Genomic DNA, 19,805 nt, shown 5'->3' with positions numbered 1-19,805 from the left:
AGGAAAAAAACAGGTTCTAATGAAAATAATTTTTCCTAATCAGGTCCAATGGACATTATGCCATAATAAAGTTTGTTTTCAGCTCCAAATTGGTTTTGCAAGTATTCTAGAATTTATGACTTTATCTCAGGCTCCAGGCTGGCTCATCTGATGGCTCAATCCATATTTAGAGAGTTCCAATAAATTATACATAATATCTCATTAAGATTATTTTTAAAAAATATGTTTTTATTGATTTTAAAGAGAGAGGAAAGGAGAGAGAGAAACATCAATCCGAGAGAGGAACATTAATCCGCTGTCTCCTGCACGCCCCCTACTGGGGATCAAGCCCAAAACCCAGGCATGTGCCCTGACCTGGAATTGAACCCAACCTTTTGGTGCATGGAACGAAATGACACTCAACCAACTGAGCCATACTAGCCAGGGCCTCATTAACATTCTTTATTTTAGACTAACCAAATACAGAACCCTAATTTTCTGCTCCCATTCCCTTCAGACAAACACATCTTCTTTTATGCAGGGGTGTTTTTGTTTGTTTTTGTTGTTGTTTTTTGTAGTCACAGGAGCAATAATGGTATGCTCATATCTGTGGGATGAGAAAAGACATCCTCACATGCAGATGTAGGATGCACTACAAAAGATGAAGTTATAGTAACCAATATGTCCTAAGAACCTAGAAAAATTTACTGGACAAAGATAGAGTCCACATTCTTAAATAGTTTTTTAAAAACTATGTAGAGCTACATATAATTTAGAAAGTTATAAAATCTTAGTAAGGGGAAAGGCAGATTACAAGATAATATCTATATATATATAAAAATCCAGTGTTTGTGACGACCAGGATGACCAAATGAAGGGTCACCATGAGGTGCATTGAGCACCTCTTGGTCCCTCCCCTGTGGCCCACAGGCTCCGATCACAGCAAGGCGGGAAGCGGGCAGATGGGACAGGGAGCGCGGTGAGCAGTGGCAGGTGGGTGAGTGGGGCTGCAAGCAGGAGCGGGCTACCATGAGCGATTTCACGCACTGAGCCTCTAGTATATAATAAGATTGTATGTTTTCATAAATATACCGTGTATATCTAGAAATAGAAAAATAACCTAGAAGAATAGTCAACTAAGTATTCCCATTGTAACATGGGAATAAAGACACATATGTAATAACTTAAATCAATAAAAATTTTAAAAAGAAGTATTGCCAGTGGTAGAGATTTGATGATATTAAGGAAGTGTTGTTAATTTCTTTTTAGGTATGATAATGATATTATGGACTCTTAAAGAGTATCCTTAATTTTGGCAATGTGCAGTGAAAATGGAGTGATAAATTAATGCATAAATAGGAAATATAACAGTAGTTAGGTAGTGACATTAGTAGAAATTTAAATTTTTCTTCTTTATTTTTTACATGTTATCTGACATTCTTATGATGGACATTTAGTATTTATTAATATGAAAATTTTATACTTGTATTAAGAGTAAAAAAAATAAATAAGAAAGCTGGAATAGCAAGTACAGTTTGGCTAAAAATGGAAGGGAAGCCCTGGCTAGGTAGCTCAGTTGTCCAGATATGCCAACATTGAGGTTCTTTCCCTTGTCAGGGTGCATACAAGAATCAAACAACAAGTGCATAAAAGAACAGAACAAAAAGTCGATGATTCTCTCTCTCTCTCTCTCTCTCTCTCTCTCTCTCTCTCTCTCTCTCTCTCCCTCTTCCTCTCTCGCTCTAAAAATCAATAAAAGTATTTTTAAATGGATGTGAAAAGGGTCTAGTTCTTGGAAGAGGATGCAGAGCCAAGTTATTTGCTTACTGTTCATTTGGAAGATGGAGGAAATTTAACTATGTTTGTAGGACCGACCCAAGGAAGAAACTAGTAGAGAGGAAGAGGTCGAAGATGCAGGACACAGAGGGGATACTTTAGGTAGCAAGGTTAAATTTGGAAGTAAAGGAAAAATTCTACTTTCCCTGTAAGTGTGTAAAAAACAGCTGAAGATGAGGGAGAGATGATTAGGTGTGTGTAGGTGTGCGGGGATGGGTGGGATGGAGGGAGTGGGAAAAGGGATCCTTTGAGACTCTCTTGTTCTAAGGTCACCTGTAATAGTTATGCTAGAGAAGCTGAACAGGAGGCGAGTAGTGAAGGTTTGGAGAAGCCAACAAAGAGAATGGGAGGTAGAGATCATCAGAATGGCTTGTCGGGAGCTGGCTGCCAGTGAGCACTTCCTCCCATCCATCTGCAATGCTGCCCTCAGATTAAGAGGTAGAGAAGCCAACAGGTAGGACTGTGTAGGCCAAGGCTCTCAGGGCAGGGACTTGGAAGGATGGAGGGGAAGGGAGGTGAAGGAGGGAGTTTGTGAAGGAGTGTTTCACCCAGCTCATCATGGAGCATAGGCAGCCTTGAATAGGACAGGTTAACTGGCTGGGAAAAAGTTTTCATATCGAGGAAGCAGGAAATTATAAAGACAGAAGAGTGAATTTGAGGCTTGGATGTTATATTAAATATCTGAGATTTAGAACTGAGTGGCTCAAGGATACCCAATGACGGAGAGTTTGATAGGAAAATCTTTATATCCTAAGATTAAAATTTGAGTTTAGATAGAAAATTGTGGAAGTCTCTAAGATTCCATTATATATTTTCTATCATGTTCTGTGTTTATGTATGTGTGTGTGTGGCTTTTACTTTGAGATTTAAAAAATATATATTTTTATTGATTTCAGAGAGGAAGGGAGAGGGGGAGAGAGAGAGATAGAAACATCAATGATGATAATCATTGATCAGCTGCCCTCTTCATGCCCCCTACTGGGGATTGAGCCTGCAATCCGGGCATGTACCCTGACAGGGAATCTAACTGTAACCTGGTTCATAGGTTGCCATTCAACTACTGAGCCATGCTGGCTGGGCTGCTTTGAGATTTATCATGTATAATTTCTTTTTTTTTTTTTTAATAGGCCTTTGGGAGATCTCTTACAGAGTTAATTCTGTAGGTAACCAAACTACAGAGAAGAGATGCTGGAAGGAATTAGAAAGTGTGTATTTTTTCCCAAGTTACAGCCCATTATTATTATTATTATTATTATTATTATTATTGATAGTAGTAGTAATCTTATATGATAAAAGCCCAATATGCAAATCAACCAAATGGCAGAACAACTGGTTGCTATGATGCACACTGACCACCAGGGGGCAGACGCTCAACACAGGAGCTGACCCCTGGTGGTCAGTGCACTCCCACAGGGGAAGTGCTGCTGAGCCAGAAGCCAGGCTCACAGCTGGCAAGCACAACGGTGGTGGCAGGAGCCTCTCCTGCCTCCACGGCAGCACTAAGGAGCAGCAAGCCGAGCAGTAAGGAGCAGCGAGCAGGCGGGCAGTAAGGAGTGAGGGCTCCCGGACTGCAAGAGGGATGTCTGACTGCTGGCTTAGACCCGCTCCCCATGGGGAACTGGCCTAAGCCAGCAGGCGGACATCCCCAGAGGGGTTCTGGACTGCAAGAGGGCGCAGGCTGGGCTGAGGGACTCACACAACCCAGTGCATGAATTTCGTGCACTGGGCCTCTAGTAGTAAAATAATAGTCCAAAGAGAAGAAAACTCTTCAAATTCCTGTGCGGTTTCGTTGGATGCATCACCTATTGGGGTGGGTCCAGTATATCATTATCAAATATTTTAAGTGGTATTTTAGCAAAACATAGGACTTACTCTGAGCTACAGAATGAATATATCACGCAGTGGAAGTTGATAAAACACATTTCTCTTTTTAGCAATGTTACTTTACAGATAGAGGGAATGCCACTCTTAAACACCATAGTCAGAAAGCCTTCGAATAGCCTGCAAACCAGTTTTCTCAAATGACATTCCAGAAATTATTTCAAAATACAGAAAACAAAACAAAACCCCAAAACAAAAAAAACAAGAAGTTATCCAAGAAATGTAAACAACAGTGAAAGCCTATTTTCCAGATGAACTTTTGGAGTCTGTTTCACAACAGTGTGACCCACAGGTCATGTTTTTCCTTAATCTGAAATCCTTAGAGGTGAGGAAGGCTGGGCTCTCAGCACTCATGTTAGGCAGACATTCAGTTCCGAGTAACATTTGCTAAGTGCTGAGAGAAGCTGGTGGTAACCACTAAAGTATCTTCTTCAGAACAAATATGAAAATTGCTCCTTTCTGCAATAAGGAAACAATTGTTAGTAAATATTGCTCTTCCCCCAGCTGCCACTCAGATTTTGAACCCAACTGGAGTTTTCTATTTTCATTACTCGTCACCAAACTCTTCGCTCTGGTATAGGATTAAATTTATAGAATACTGTGTAGCTGGAATATTGCAATCCAGTTGGAAAACAGCCTTTGAAGAAAAGAGATGGATGAAATGAGATTAAGGGCTCTGTGAACACAAACAAGTGCAATGTGTACTATCTTTTTCTTGTTTGTCATTTGCTTTTGGACTTCAGGTATTCCTAGTAAGCAAGAGATGGTAGACTTCTCTCATGTAATTCTTTGCTATAATTAAAGAGAAGTAGAGGCAAGCCCAGGAGGTCAGACTTCCATGTAATTTTCTTTAAGACATAAATGTTAAGAATTTGTTGGGAAGAAAGAAACCCACATTTTTTTTTTAACATCCTGAAAAGTTCATGCAAAGCATAACTAAAAGAATCAATTCATCCCATTGGTGATTTTGAAGCTTTTCTTAGTTGTTGGACATGTGTTTTACATTTCAAAATATACACGAGAACCTGAACACAATCTTACAAAGCAGATAAGGTAAAGAGAAATTGACCCTGTAGAGCATATTCTCTTTGGTGGCTAAAAATTAGACCTGTAGGTACTATTAAAAAGCAAAGGGTGAATTAAATGAGAGAGTGAGAGGTGTGCACTGGTTGGAAGCTGTTGTTCTAGGAAGTAACAAATGTCCCTGCTTTCTGAATTAATGAGAAGCAGTAAGTAAAAGGCAGTTATGAAGGAGAAAAATTCTCCTAAGGATAAGACAAAATTATGCAAACTTGCCAAGCCAAGCCACTGTCTGTGGGCTCACTGATTTACCAAATAAAAAGCTATTTGCAGGGCTATAATCTTTGACAAACAGTTTCTGTGTCTCTGCTTTCCATGTTTGTGCTATCTGGTTGTAATTTGGGCTTCCTCTGGGAATGGTCTTGTTCAAGAGATGAGTCCTCAGTCATGACCTCCTGCTTTCCATTGCTCCAATGACAGCTCTGTATACAGTACTGGCTTTCTGTCTTGTGAGGGTTGTCTAGCTCAGGATTCTCCTTTCTTGCACTTAAACCCAGAATTCTGTGTTGTGATCTTAGTGCAGGTTCAATGTAAGCATCTCATTTGTCTTCCTCTCCTGGGTACAGTTTTACAACCCGTAGCCCTTTCTCCTAGCATCTCATACTTGGCAGTTCACTATGAAATCTTGCCAATTAAAAAAATTCATTATTCTTTATGCCATGTTGGTTCCCTACTAGTGCTCACTCTTTCAACTTCATCTTATCTAGAAATCATAGCCTGCTTGCAGAACTCTCCAAACCTCAGAAAAGATTCAACCAAAATAAGAAAATTGGTAGTTTGAAATCATTATTTGACTGCCTTAAGAATAGTTGAGGAATAATTTACTCAACTCTAACATTTCATTCCAAATTGGATCTAAGATGAATTTAGATTTAATAGATTGGACTGAATGCTGCAGAGAGTTGAATGTTTCAAAATGTTTTAGATCAGTGGTTCTCAACCTTCCTAATGCCACGACCCTTTAATACAGTTCCTCATGTGGTGACCCCCAACCATAAAATTATTTTCATTGCTACTTCATAACTGTAATTTTGCTACTGTTATGAATCATAATGTAAATATCTGATATGCAGGATGTATTTTCATTGTTACAAATTGAACATAATTGAAGCATAGTGATTAATCACAAAAACAATATGTAATTATATATGTGTTTTCCAATGGTCTTAGGCGACCCTTGTGAAAGGGTCGTTCGACCCCCAAAGGGGTCGCGACCCACAGGTTGAGAACCGCTGTTTTAGAGGGTAGAATGTGCCACATTAAAGTCTTGCACTTCTGGACTGTGAAGCCTGGAGTCAGAACCTTCAAGCCGTCTGCTTATGCACCTACGTCTATAGACGACAGAGACACTCGGTGAAGTGCAACCATCCTGGAGAAACCAGCAACCAACACTGGAACCTTTTCATGGAGGCAGAAGTGAAAGTAGCAGTGCATGTGCCCAAGGCACTGCCACACCCTCACATTTACTTGGGCTGTGCAGTGCACCTAGCTTTACCTGAACCCACCACCTACCCATGATTCCATTGACCCTCCTACTCAGATATTCCAACAGTGTCAACAAAGCAGGCTAAGTGAAGCTCCGTGAAGCTTGATATGAGGCAAATATTTAAATGAAAAACTCACGGAATTCTAGTGGCATCTGACTATGTCCTTGCATTACTACCCCCCCTCCCCAACCTTAATTTAGTTGCTGATGCTCTGTATTTGGGCAAAAAGGAAGGTGTATGTGGGTGAGATCTTTTGCCTACTGTCTCCTAAAACAGCCACAGGTTACAGAATGATCATGACGGTGGCTTTCAAAGGCTGTCAGTATTTGTGCTTCAAACCCTGTGGATATTAGGCCTCTTTGCTGGGATAACCAAACTGTACCAGCTTCTGTTATCAAAACTGAGCCCTGTTCAGGCCTTTTTGGACTTTGAGGTTTATGTAAGCAAAACCATATTTGCTATATACTGTATATTCAACTTATATATGGGTTGTATTTCAGAAAGTTTTAAGCTAGATGTCTGGCACTCAGCATGCATTTCTCTTTAAAAATGATGTTTTAAATGGTGGTCCAGTTCTCAGGCCAGCCCACAAGCAAATCTACTTTATGCACAATATGGCTTTGGTACATAAAACTATGCATCTGCAATAAAAAATAAAGCTGGGACAGTTGCTATGTGAGTAACTTAAAAAACAGAAACAGCCTTAGCCAGTTTTGCTCAGTGGATAGAGCATCAGCCTGCAGACCAAAGGGTCCCAGGTTCAATTCCGGTCAAGGGCATGTACCTTGGTTGCAGGCTCCTTCCCGGCCTGGGGCCCTGGTCAGGGCTCCTGCAGGAGGCAACCAATTGATGTATTTCTCTCACATCGATGTTTCTCTCTGTCTTTCCTTCTCTCTTCCATTCTCTCTAAAAATCAGTGAAAAAATATCCTCAAGTGAGGATTAAAAAAAAACACACACAGAAACAAATCATTGTGTTAAATACACTATATTAAATGCTAATACCCTTAATTAGAGGAAAACGTGGAGATTCTGCAGAGGCTTTGGGTGGGGGGGTGTAGGGGGGAAGAGCCTGCGAAGTTTTTAGAGTTGGTGGCAATGGTTCCTTAGAGTGTGTGGCCCAGAAACTGCTGCTTTTTCATAAACAAATTTCCTTAGGAATTTATCAGAGTTGGAAAGAGGCAGTGGAGAAGGTAGCTACTTTCAGGGGTAGTTAAAAATGAGAATATATACAGGAGGGAGACATTAACTAAAAAAATGTATGTGAACATGAGAGAAACGGATTTTGCTGAAAGGAAATGAATGGAATGGTTGAAGAGGAAGACATGGTTGGGAACTCCACAAATCCTCCAGTGGAAGCGCTTGAAAGTTGGGGGGTAGTTTCCCCTTGGCAGGTCCACAGTTGGAGTATTTTGGTGGCTAGTCCAGTGGGACTAGGGCGTGCTCAGAAAGGATTCACAGAACATGGATTGCTCACAGAGGCAGATGTTTTAAAGGCACTTACCACTTATCACTCAACTTATAAAGAAACTGTTGAGCCAAAGAGTAAAAAATTTTACCTTCATCCACCCAGATTTAATGTTGGGACTAAGTTCTTGACTATACAAATATATTTCTGTTCCCCTGTTCCTTTTACTAAACCTACCCTCTCTGTACTTCTTCAAGAACCAAGTTTTAAAAATAACTTTAGGTAGTTAAAAATCAAAACCATCTATGTTCTAATTTTTATTTATTTTTTTTATTGCTTAAAGTATTACAAAGAGTATTACATATGTCTCCTTTTTTTTCTATGTTCTAATTTTTAAAAAGCAGCAATTATCTTTGATGTAAGAATCTGAAATTGATGTTACATTTTAAAATTTCCCAAACCATTTTTTTGAAGATAACAAGATATAATAAATAATTTGTTCCTTACTAATTTCCAACTAATTTTTAAGACAGAGAACAGATTTTAGCTTTGAGTTATCTAGGAAGAAATAAATTATCAAGAAAATTGATAGTGACTTCACCAATAAATTATTTAATATCTTAAGAGGAAAATATTCAAGTACTCAATTGTTTATAGTTACTATATAAAATATACTGGTTATTAATTTTAGAAATGTAATTATTGATAAAAGCTCTTTATGCCTATTGAGTATAGGTTAAAGCATTGAGAACCTGTAATAACATTTCAAGTGTCCTATGAATTCAGAATTTCAAGAATTCATGAATTATAATAATTAGTTATTTTAGGGAATTATTACTTCAAATCCTCTTATATTCACTTCCCATAGATTGAAAAATTTATAAAAGAAACATAATTAAGTTGCTTTTTAAAAAATTACTAACCTTGGACAGATTTTAAGTCAAAGTCTATATGTTAAACACTAATTGGGTAGCAGGGAATACAGGTGTTTAGTATATACTACCACTCAGTTTGCATGAATCTGTCAAAAAAATATTATCTATTTGTACTGCTCCAGTCATTGTAAATGATTGTTAATTGCAATGAAGAAAAAATAACTCACAACCAACATGGTGCACATTAAACAAGTTACATAATATATACAAACATATATAAATAGTGTCAGATATAAACTAAACATTACACTCAAAGAGAGTTAGAAACATTCTGCATGTGCTCTAAGAATCCATGACTGAAATAGAGTATATGTGAATTGCAGAACAGGATATGTGAACGTTTTAATTACTTGGAGGTTCTACATTAACATTTGAAGATGTTAATTTTGTAATATAAGCTATTGTCTCTGAAGACATTGAGATGTCAATGAAAAGGAGAGAGAAAATAGAAAGTAAAATTCCTGGGAGGAAGTATTTTAAATAATTCTGAGGAATACAAGTAGTCTTCTTTATTACTTCCCCATAAAGAAGGAAGCTCAATGTCCCATAAATCTTTTAATACTGAACTCTCTTTGGTCTTCCTCTCTTTGAACAGAAGGCATGTTGGGCTCTAAAAAGAAGCTTTTCATCAGAGGCAATGTCCCAGTGGCCCTGAGAGTAGAGGGAGCCCTGTGTCCTGGAGGCCGAGTGAGTGTTCACGAGCCTGCCCTCCGCCTGTTTCTCACAGAGACACTGTGTCCCTGCAGCCCCTAGAGAATGGTCATTCTTAAATGAAGTTCTCTTGTGAGGACATCTGATTAACAAGTGGTTTTTCCCCTTCATTCAAATGTGACATTTTCAAGGGCATATGCTAATTAATTTCTTTCCTTTCCAGAAGGAACCAAAAGCCAAATTTGAATCTTAATCTGGATGGGATCAGCTCCGTGGATGCTTGAGGTCCTCATTGGGTGAAGTGTGACCAGCAAACCAGGTCTGTAGCTATGGGGGGTGGGGGGAGGAGGGCAGAGAGTGAGGAGAGTCTCAGACCTCACCCAAGACCCTGCATTCTAGACTCCCAGGTGATTGAGATATGCTTAACAGTTTGAGGAGCACTGCTCTCGGCTTCTTTATAAGCTTCACTAAAGAATGGGGTCCTCATAATTCCAGTCTGGGGGTTCTCAGGGCACAGAGATGGCCCTTGGCAAATTATCGCATTTCAACACTCGCTATTGGCAACAGCTGGAAAAGCAGTTTTGGCAAAGATCCTCATGTCTTTTGGCAATATACCAAAAATACTATAAAAATAGCATTTTGTACAAATTCTCCAAACCATGACATGTCTATTTATGATTTGGGTTTGGTTGTGTTGCTGTTCAAACAATATATAAAAAGTACATATAGAAATAGGCTAAATAAATAACAGGCCACCATAAGACTAAGAGAGATTTAAGTTTTCTAGGTGTGATATTTTAAGTTAGGTCTGGCATTTTAACTATAAAACTAAAAGAAAAGGTCTAATCAATTACCATGGAAAAAACACGATTACTTTGCTTTTATTATATATATAAGCCACTGTTTTGGTTTATTCCTTACCATAAAAAGTAGACAAATCTGCCCTAGTTGGTTTGGCTCAGTGGATAGAGAGCCAGCCCGCAGATTAAGGGTCTGGGGTTCGATTCCGGTCAAGGGCACATACCTCGGCTGGAGGTTCAATCCCTGGCCCTGGTCGGGACACGTGCGAAAGGCAACCAATCGATGTGTCTCACATTGATGTTTGTCTGTCTCTCCCGCTCCCTACCACCCTCCGGGAAATATCCTCAGCTGAGGATAAACAAACAAACAAAAAAGTAAGCAAATCTGTAGGTTAGACCAGGCTCCTACCTTTATATCCTGTGGGTTGATATCTGGGTTTGTTTGACATCGTAGAGGTCCCAAAGTTTGAATATGAAAAATATAAAGAAGAAACTCATCCCGGGCAGAGAATGGCCAGCCCACCTCCAGAAGGGTGTCACTGATGGCACTCGGTCCGATATTGTGCAACTACAAGCAAGGAACACATCCTGTTACCGTACAACACAGGCAGGAGGAGGAGCTCAGACTCCACACAGTCTGCACCCATTCTGGAAAGCATGACTTTTGGTTTTACGTCATCTGGACTATGACTGTGAAAAATAAGAAGCAGAGTCTCTAAAAGCAAGAGGAGCTCTGGAAGTAAGATGTGCTGGAGCTTAGGGCAGACTCTTCCATCTGTGAGGCTCTCAGAGCAGACTTCCTCTGCACAGACCACATTAACCAGGTCTGATCATTGTGATGCTTACCTTAAATTTATATTAATTTAATCGCAGTGTTAGAAATGCAATTTGAATTATATGCTTTCAAAACCCAGTTATTCTTTCTTTGCACTGAAATCGCTTCTTTCCTGACTACTGACTTGCCAATTGCAACCATATGTGATGCACTCTCTTTCACCTTCTGGAAACATGGCTATCCATCAAATGCCAAAGGCCCGGGCTCACCACAGTTCACTTCAAGTGCGCATTTCAAAGCTGAGCTCCTTCTGTTTTAATCAGCAAATCTCAGGGAACGAAAGGCCACATCCCATAAAGAGATGAACATTTCAAGCAAAAGAATCCTGAACTCACAGGACACAAAACAGCTTACCAAAATCACTAAGTATATTCACATTTATTGTGGTCTTAAAAATTCAAAGTTAGCCCCGGCCGGCTAGGCTCAGTGGATAGAGCGTCAGCCTGCGGACTGAGGGGTCCCAGGTTCGATTCCGGCCAAGGGCACATGCCTGGGTTGCAGGCTCAGTTCCCAGTGGGGGGTGTGCAGGAGGCAGCTGATCAATGATTCTCTCTCATCACTGATGTTTCTATCTCTCTCTCTCCTCCCTTCCTCTCTGAAATCAATAAAGAAATATATTTAAAAATAAAAAATAAAAAAAAATTCAAAGTTAGCAGGGACCTTTGTGTGTGTGTTTTCCACAGTTCTGACAATTGTTGTGGTCAATAAAATCATTTATAATTGGTTTTCTTTATTAGGTGGCCCATTTAATTTGTGTTATCAAAACAACGTGGCATGCATTGATAGCAGTATATTTCGAGACATGTAAGAAGCATTTGGTGATTTCTTTTGGCGCTACTGATTATTACCCTAAAATTTTATGATTTGTTTATGCTAAGATTAGAAGCAGGCGTGCCCTGAGAATCCTGAGAATGATTGAATTTGAATATGTTTTCAAACTTTATAGTTTCACCACTCTTAAGCAGAAAGTAGTGCACAGAAGGTTTAATAAATTATTTGACAACTTTCCCTGCCCCCCCCCCCCAGTGAAGTTCTTAATCCGAGTGGCCTTGGGAACCATGTTATCATTTTGGTATCAAGAGGGCTTAAGGCACAGCTTTGGACAGGGCTTCTGCTTCTGAACCGCAGGCTGGGCAGATGACAGAGGCGTTCCCGTCCACACTGCACAGGAGCTGATGCCTCTTCTCCATCTATGTAAACCGCTCATCAGTTTTGAAATGGCTTTATTGTTAAGTGCAGAGAGTGGAGTTTGAAATGGAAGTCATAGTCAGAATTATTAGATCAGTGGCATGGGTTACATAGGAAAGGGGGCATTAATCAAGAAGAAACCTCTGAGCGCCAACCTATGAACCAGGCGGTCGAAGTTCAATTCCAGGTCAGGGCACATGCCCGGGTTGCGGGCTTGGTCCCCAGTTGGGGGCTTGCAGGAGGCAGCCGATCAATGATTCTCTCCCATCATTGATGTTTCTATCTCTCTCTCCCTGTTCTTTCCTCTCTAAAATCAATAAAAATAATTTTTTTTTTTTAAAAAAAAGGAGAAACCTCAAATGGATAATGGCTTAGAATATCATTTTTACCAAAATTCCACTTCTGGTCTCTTGAAAATGAACAGGAATAACTACTCTCCACTGACAGCATTAACTTTATTTTAAAAAATAAAAAAATGAACAACTACCACACTAATTATTTACTATATCTTGGCTTCTAACTGTAAAACTTTTAAATGTTTCAGATGCTATATCAGCAAAGCTCCTCCCTATTCCTATTTGACATTTGAAGTGAGAAAAGATGACCAGGTTTACTCATGAGCCACTGGCTCGCTTCTGGAAAACATTTTACTAATCAGCAGACTACTTCAACTCTCAGAATAAGTTATTTGTGTTTAATTGGGCTTATGAATGAACAGTAAAATTATTCTTATTTATCCACCATCCACCCATCATATATATTATATACACATTTTTTTTTGGTATAATAGTGGGTAATACATAAAAGTTCCTCTGGTACCTTTGGTTGGTGACCTTCAGTTTAGGATGTGGGTGGGTTTTAAGGATATCTGAAAATGTCAGAATAAGTGAAATAAAGTCTAGGGAGCTCGTTAGTTTTATGCTTAGGCTGTCTAAACATTAAAAAGAGAGGAAATAAAGACCATTTAACAAAGAAGAGCAGTAACAAGATAAGATGCTTTTCCCTATATAATGGCTCTCACCATTAACAACAAGTGTCTTGTTAAGACACTCCCCCACCTCCTCCATTGCAATATGATAGCAGAATAGCACAAATCTGGGCAGTGTATGAAGCTCAGATTTGTTGTCTTTTAAAAAGCTATGAAGCATTTATTAGTCAAGAGTATATGAATAAACTGATAACACAGCTTCACCAGACAACAGCTACCTCATAAATATGTTCCACCAGTGGTCCAACTTCTTCCTCTTTGCGGGGTTCCTCTTCTGGTTCCCAGTTATGAATAGGCAGAACAATCTGCAGCGGGTGGGAGACTCTGAAACATGGAAAGTTATGTTAACTGCTGATGGTGGCACCTGTAAAGAATGTCTCACTAGTGTCAGTGCCACAGTGCCAGGAGAAAGTGGCTCTCAATTTATTTGGATATTGCCCAGAAGGAAAACAGTAAGTATTAGCCATTGCAATTAGACAAGAAGAAGAAATAAAAGGCATCCAAATTGGAAAAGAAGAAGTAAAACTGTCCTTATTTGCAGATGACATGATATTATACTTAAAAAACCCTAAAGACTCCATCAATAAACTATTAGACTTAATAAAAGAATTTGGCAATGTAGCAGGATACAAAATTAACGCCAAGAAATCTATGGCATTTCTATACACCAATAGTGAATGTGCAGAAAGAGAGACTAAAAAAGCAATCCCATTTACCATCACACCAAAAAAATTAAGCTACCTAGGAATAAACTTAACTAAAGAGGTAAAAGACCTCTTCTCAGAAAACTACAGGACGTTGAAAAAAGAGATAGAGGAAGACATAAAGAGATGGAAGAACATACCATGTTCTTGGATTGGTAGAATCAACATCATTAAAATGTCCATACTGCCCAAAGCAATCTATAAATTTAACGCACTTCCCATTAAAATACCAATGGCATATTTCACAGACCTAGAACGTACTCTCCAAAAATTCATCTGGAATAAAAATCGAACACGAATAGCTGCAGCGATCCTGAGAAAGAACAAAGTAGGTGGGATCTCAATACCAGATATCAAGCTGTATTACAAAGCCACTGTTCTCAAAACTGCCTGGTACTGGTACTAGAACAGATATATAGATCAATGGAATAGAATAGAGAGCCCAGAAATCAGCCCCAACCAATACGCTCAATTAATATTTGACAAAGGAGGCAAGAACATACAATGGAGTCAAGATAGTCTCTTCAATAAATGGTGTTGGGAAAACTGGACAGATACATGCAAGAAAATGAAACTAGACCACCAACTTACACCATACACAAAAATAAACTCAAAATGGATAAAGGACTTAAATATACGACGGGAAACCATACAAATACTAGAAGAATCCAAAGGCAACAAAATCTCAGACATATGCCGAAGCAATTTCTTCACCGATACAGCTCCTAGGGCATTGGAAACTAAAGAGAAAATAAACAAATGGGACTACATCAAAATAAAAAGCTTCTGCACAGCAAAAGAAACCATCAAGAAAACCCACTGCGTGGGAAAACATATTTGCCAATGTCATATCTGATAAGGGCCTAATCTCCAAAATTTATAGGGAACTCATACAACTTAACAAAAGGAAGATAAACAATCCAATCAAAAAATGGGCAAAGGATCTAAATAGACACCTTTCAAAAGAGGACATTCAGAAAGCCAAGAGACATATGAAAACATGCTCAAAGTCACTAATCATCCGAGAGATGCAAATCAAAACAACAATGAGGTACCATCCCACACCTGTCAGAATGGCTATCATCAACAAATCAACAAACGACAAGTGCTGGAGAGGATGTGGAGAAAAAGGAACACTTGTGCACTGCTGGTGGGAATGCAGACTGGTGCAGCCACTATGGAAGACAGTATGGAGTTTCCTCAAAAAACTACAAATGGAACTCCCATTCGACCCTGTGATCCCACTTCTAGGAATATATCCCAAGAAACCAGAAACACCAATCAGAAAGGATATATGCACCCCTATGTTCATAGCAGCACAATTCACCATAGCTAAGATCTGGAAACAGCCTAAGTGCCCATCTGTAGATGAATGGATTAGAAAACTGTCGTACATCAACACGATGGAATACTATGCTGCTCTAAAAAAGAAGGAACTCTTACCATTTGCAACAGCATGGATGGAACTGGAGAGCATTATGCTAAGTGAAATAAGCCAGTCAATGAAGGAAAAATGCCACATGATGTCACTCATTTCTGGATAATAAAGACCATTATAAACTTATGAACAAAAATAGATACAGAGGCAGAGCTGCCTCGAACAGACTGTCAAACTACAGCAGGAAGGCCGGGGAGGGTGGGAGGGCAGGAGGGGGGCGGGTAAGAGATCAACCAAAGGACCTGTATGCATGCATATAAGCATAACCAATGGACATAAGACACTGGGGGGTAGGGGAGGCCAGGGGATTGTCAAGGGCGGGGGAAAAGAAAAGGAGACATATGTAATACTCTTTGTAATACTTTAAGCAATAAAAAAATGGAAAAAAATAAACATAAAAAAAAAGAAAGTGATGTTCAGCAAAATAACTATCAGAATGGTGAAGGGTCTGAAACATCTACCATAGGCTCTAAAGTACCAGTCTCTAGCTCAGAGATTGGCTATTTTATAGCATCTCATCTCATCTCTTGAGGTGGATAATTTAATATATATATATATATATATATATATATATATATATATATATATATCCTGTATAAGTATAAGTGTGAGTGTGTGCATGCATGTGTGTGTGTGTGTGTGTGTGTGTGTATGGGATATACAATTCCTACTTTCAGCCATATCAAGAAATAGGACATTTTTGTGTGAATAAAAGTCTAGAATTTTGTGTGGGGTGTTAAATGTCCAGTGAAATACTTCATAGTAGAAAAATAACTGCTTGTATATTCCTCTTTCCTAGGTTTCTTTGGCTTCCTATTAATTCAGCCATACCTCTCAAAAGGCCAGGCCTGGAACCAAAACAAAATAAAGCCTGTTCATATTCTAAAGTCATTTTATGCCGAGACCGGTTTGGCTCAGTGGATAGAGCGTCGGCCTGCGGACTGAGGGGTCCCGGGTTCGATTCCGGTCAGGGGCATGTACCTGGATTGCGGGCATATCCCCGGTGGGGGATGTGCAGGAGGCAGCTTGTCGATGTTTCTCTCTCATCGATGTTTCTAACTCTCTATCTCTCTCACTTCCTCTCTGTAAAAAATCAATAAAATATATTTTAAAAAAATAATTAAAAAAATAAAGTCATTTTATAGATAACTCAAGGGTAACTTAAATGGTGTAATCATGTAAGTAGGATATTAAGTCGACAGCTAGGTATTTTTGCCTCCAACTTACACCTTGAGAGTGAGCACTGGATGAATGAAATGTAGTACATGGCGCTATTCCATATTAAAAGCTGATTATAAGCCAAATGATTATTTTCACACAATCTCAAAAAAGATAATTCTTAGAAAACCCATAATGCTTTCTAGTAATTTTCAGCTAAAGATATATTTAAAAGACTTTCTAGACTTTCAGCTAAAAGTAACTTTATCATGTCTTTTGGCAATCCGATGTCTTAAATGCCCTTTTTAAGGGTATCTGGTAATTAACACAACCTCTAGCAACTTTGAACTTTATCTTTTTTCTTCCCCCTGGCAAACTCTTTCTAAAGAAGAAAGTATACTTTATTGGGTTAAATTCTGAACCAAGGGCAAATAATTTAATGTCTGTGCGTCTCTATTTCCTCATCTGGAAAATTGTGAAGATAAACTTTCTGGTTGCACACCACAAATAATTGGAAAACATCTCAAATGCTTTTGGTCAAAGTTAATTTGGGGGCATTGTCTTCTAGGGGTGGCTATAAATACGTTTTTAAAACTGAAAACCACAGAAATGCACTAAATTGTAAAGTATTTTGCATCCATTCTTATGGTGTAATTATTAAATAAAAAGTGCAGGGCACAGCCTTGCTGGGGGATACCTCAACATCCTCCACTCTTAAAGTGGTTTGCTTTTATGTCATGCATCCTTTACCTACTTAATTTGATTAAATCCTGTTTAGACCAAACATAGGGAACTTGGTAAAGAAGAGTCTAGACCAGTGGTTCTCAACCTTCCTAATGCTGCGACCCTTTAATACAGTTCCTCATGTTGTGGTGACCCCCAATTTCATTGTTACAAATTGAACATAATTAAAGCATAGTGATTAATCACAAAAACAATATGTAATTATATATGTGTTTTCCGATGGTCTTAGGCAACCCCTGTGAAAGGGTCGTTGGACCCCCAAAGGGGTCGCGACCCACAGGTTGAGAACCACTGGTCTAGAAGATGACAGGCTTCTTTCATTAGAGGGAAGTCCAGAGCGCTTGGGCTTCCATTTCCACATGGTCTTGATGACCTCACCACCCAAAGCTTTATTTCACTCTTAGGCTTCTCAGCTTGGCAACAATAGAGTTGATTTCATCATGCCTACATTCATTGTGAGGCTCTAGGAAAACTTGTGTTTTGTTTTGTTCTTATGATCATTAGTCCCAAAGGACTGGTCATGAATTCTCTGGGACCACAGAATCATACAGTTAGATCTGGGGCCAGTATTGTGGAGACATTGTGATTGAAATCCCTCACTTTATAAATGAAATAAAAACTGAAGGCCAGAGAAGTAGGGACTTAATTGCAGGTGAAGATTAGAGCTCAGGTTTGCTCAGCACCATCCACTCTGTTTCCAATATACAGTGCACCACAGGAGCCACGGGCTGCAGCGGTTTTAGTAAACACAACTTAAAAGGAAAGTTCCCGGCCCATTTCTATAACAAAATCAAATAAAAATCTATAAAGAAACCTATCACAGGGTGTGGCAAAATCATTTAAAAAGTACGACTCACAGAATTCACATATCTATCCTCTGAAAACCTTGCCAAACCTGGGGAAACCATGGCAAAGAATGGTTCTCTAAAGATCCCAACTAAATAAGGAAGCATTGTTCAATGTTTTCAAAGTTATTATTTTTTTAGAAGGAAGGGAGAAAGAATATAATTAACTAATTAGCCCAAGAGAACAGCCAGTGCAGTAATCCAACAACTCTTACGTAATGGCCTCACATTCTAAGATGCAGGATAGAGCATTACTCACAGAGACCCTCAAGCAATAAGGAAATTAGGGTACTCAGTGGTAACACTGGATATTGGGAAGAGCTTTGAGGGAAAGCAATGAATTAGACTTTTGATCATGTAAAATCTATATGCTATCAGGAAGTTAAAATCTGATAATGTAGTAGTATGTCATGACCCAATTTTCATATCCCTGTTTTCAGTAGTATTAATCCAAAATAGCAAAGACTATCATTTATGGAACAATGTTGGCTCTACCTGCTGTAGATAATAGCTATGCAGAAAATGGTTATTCATGATTGTAAGCTCTCTTAATACAAACCCATTCAGTCCTGATTATTTTATACAAGGTAAGATTTTCTTATTCTTCGAGATCTCACTATATGTGGTGCTGTTTCTTGTGGCCAAGTTTACTTCGTCCATAACTATGCTAGATCAATCCTCTGTGCCAACAGGTGGCAGGCACCTCTGCTTAAGGACGGTGCTGACATTACCTGGCTTGGAAACAAATGAAACAAGTCTCCATAGTTTTCCCATCCCCCAAAAGAAACCCATTTGAGTTTATTTTAAATTACAAAACAATGCTAAATTTTGAAAAGAACGTTTAGAGACAGTGCATGATATCATACACTGGAATAAGGATCATTGGTCAAAAAGAAAATTAGATTTTCCTGAGGACTAAACATAGAAGATTTTCAACACAGTGACTATTTTTAAGAATTAAACATTAGAACTAATGTGTTTTTTTTTTGCTGAGTATTTGGAGGAAAGAGTTTCATTTTGTAAAATGACTAAAAAAGAACTTTAACACTAACTTAGAGAAAAAATGGTCTATTGTTGAACATTAAGCAATTAATATAATTGGTACCCATATGAAAAACCCAATTTTAATTATCTGTTTTGATTATTGGTATAATGAATAGAAACATTTCTACCTTTTTTACTTAGAAACATTAGTGCAATAAGTGATGACAGAAATACATTTAAAAATATTAATCTTGCAAAATGAATATGTGAAAATAGTTATATTAATTCCTTAGCTTCCTTGGACTTATGAAATAAAAGCAGTTCCCAACTTAAAACTTATTTTGGAATAAAACAGTTTCAATTTATTTTTGGTTAGCAAAACAAAGATAAGCTAAATTTACAGGAGAAAAAATTTATATATATACTAGTTATGATTTTTTAAAAAAGATAATGTTTCTGTTTTATTTTCTGATTTAAAAAATAGTGTTTTTCTTATCAAGAGAGGGATGGGGAATTAAACCAGAAATTCACAAAAATAAAATAGATTAGCTCCAAATATCTGTAAATCAAACAGGACACTTCCTATGAGTCAACTCATAAGTTCGAGGAAATCAAAAAGGAAATTAGAAAGTACTTTGAAGTGAATTTACAGTGAAAACCCAACATATCAACACTTATGTATGCTACTAACACAGGGAAATTTATAGCACAAAATGCTTATGCAAGAAAAGAAGACAGGTCTCCCATCAATGACCTAATTTCTACATAGAGGAAGGAGAAAGAAAAAAAAGAGAGAAACCCCAACCCAAAATGAGCAGAAGGAAGGAAATAATAACAATAAAAGCAGAAACCAATGGAACAGAAA

The 19,805-nt window shown here is 38.4% G+C and overlaps 1 protein-coding gene across 1 annotated transcript in view; it reads right to left on the bottom strand.

Annotated features, from left to right (window-relative positions):
• Positions 1-19,805, bottom strand: part of ITGA8 (integrin subunit alpha 8) — a 206,155-nt gene that overhangs the window by 22,120 nt on the left and 164,230 nt on the right. The window contains exons 24-25 of the mRNA XM_081087480.1: positions 13,286-13,391; positions 10,466-10,624 (exon numbers count right to left, since the gene is read on the bottom strand). Of these exons, the coding sequence (XP_080943606.1) occupies positions 10,466-10,624; positions 13,286-13,391 (265 nt within the window). The remainder of the gene's footprint in view (positions 1-10,465; positions 10,625-13,285; positions 13,392-19,805) is intronic.

Source organism: Myotis nattereri, assembly GCF_964212035.1.
Source record: "Myotis nattereri genome assembly, chromosome: 1".
Lineage (NCBI taxonomy): Eukaryota > Metazoa > Chordata > Mammalia > Chiroptera > Vespertilionidae > Myotis > Myotis nattereri.
The sequence above is the reverse complement of the archived record's forward strand: the minus strand, read 5'-3'. Positions and strand labels throughout refer to the sequence as shown.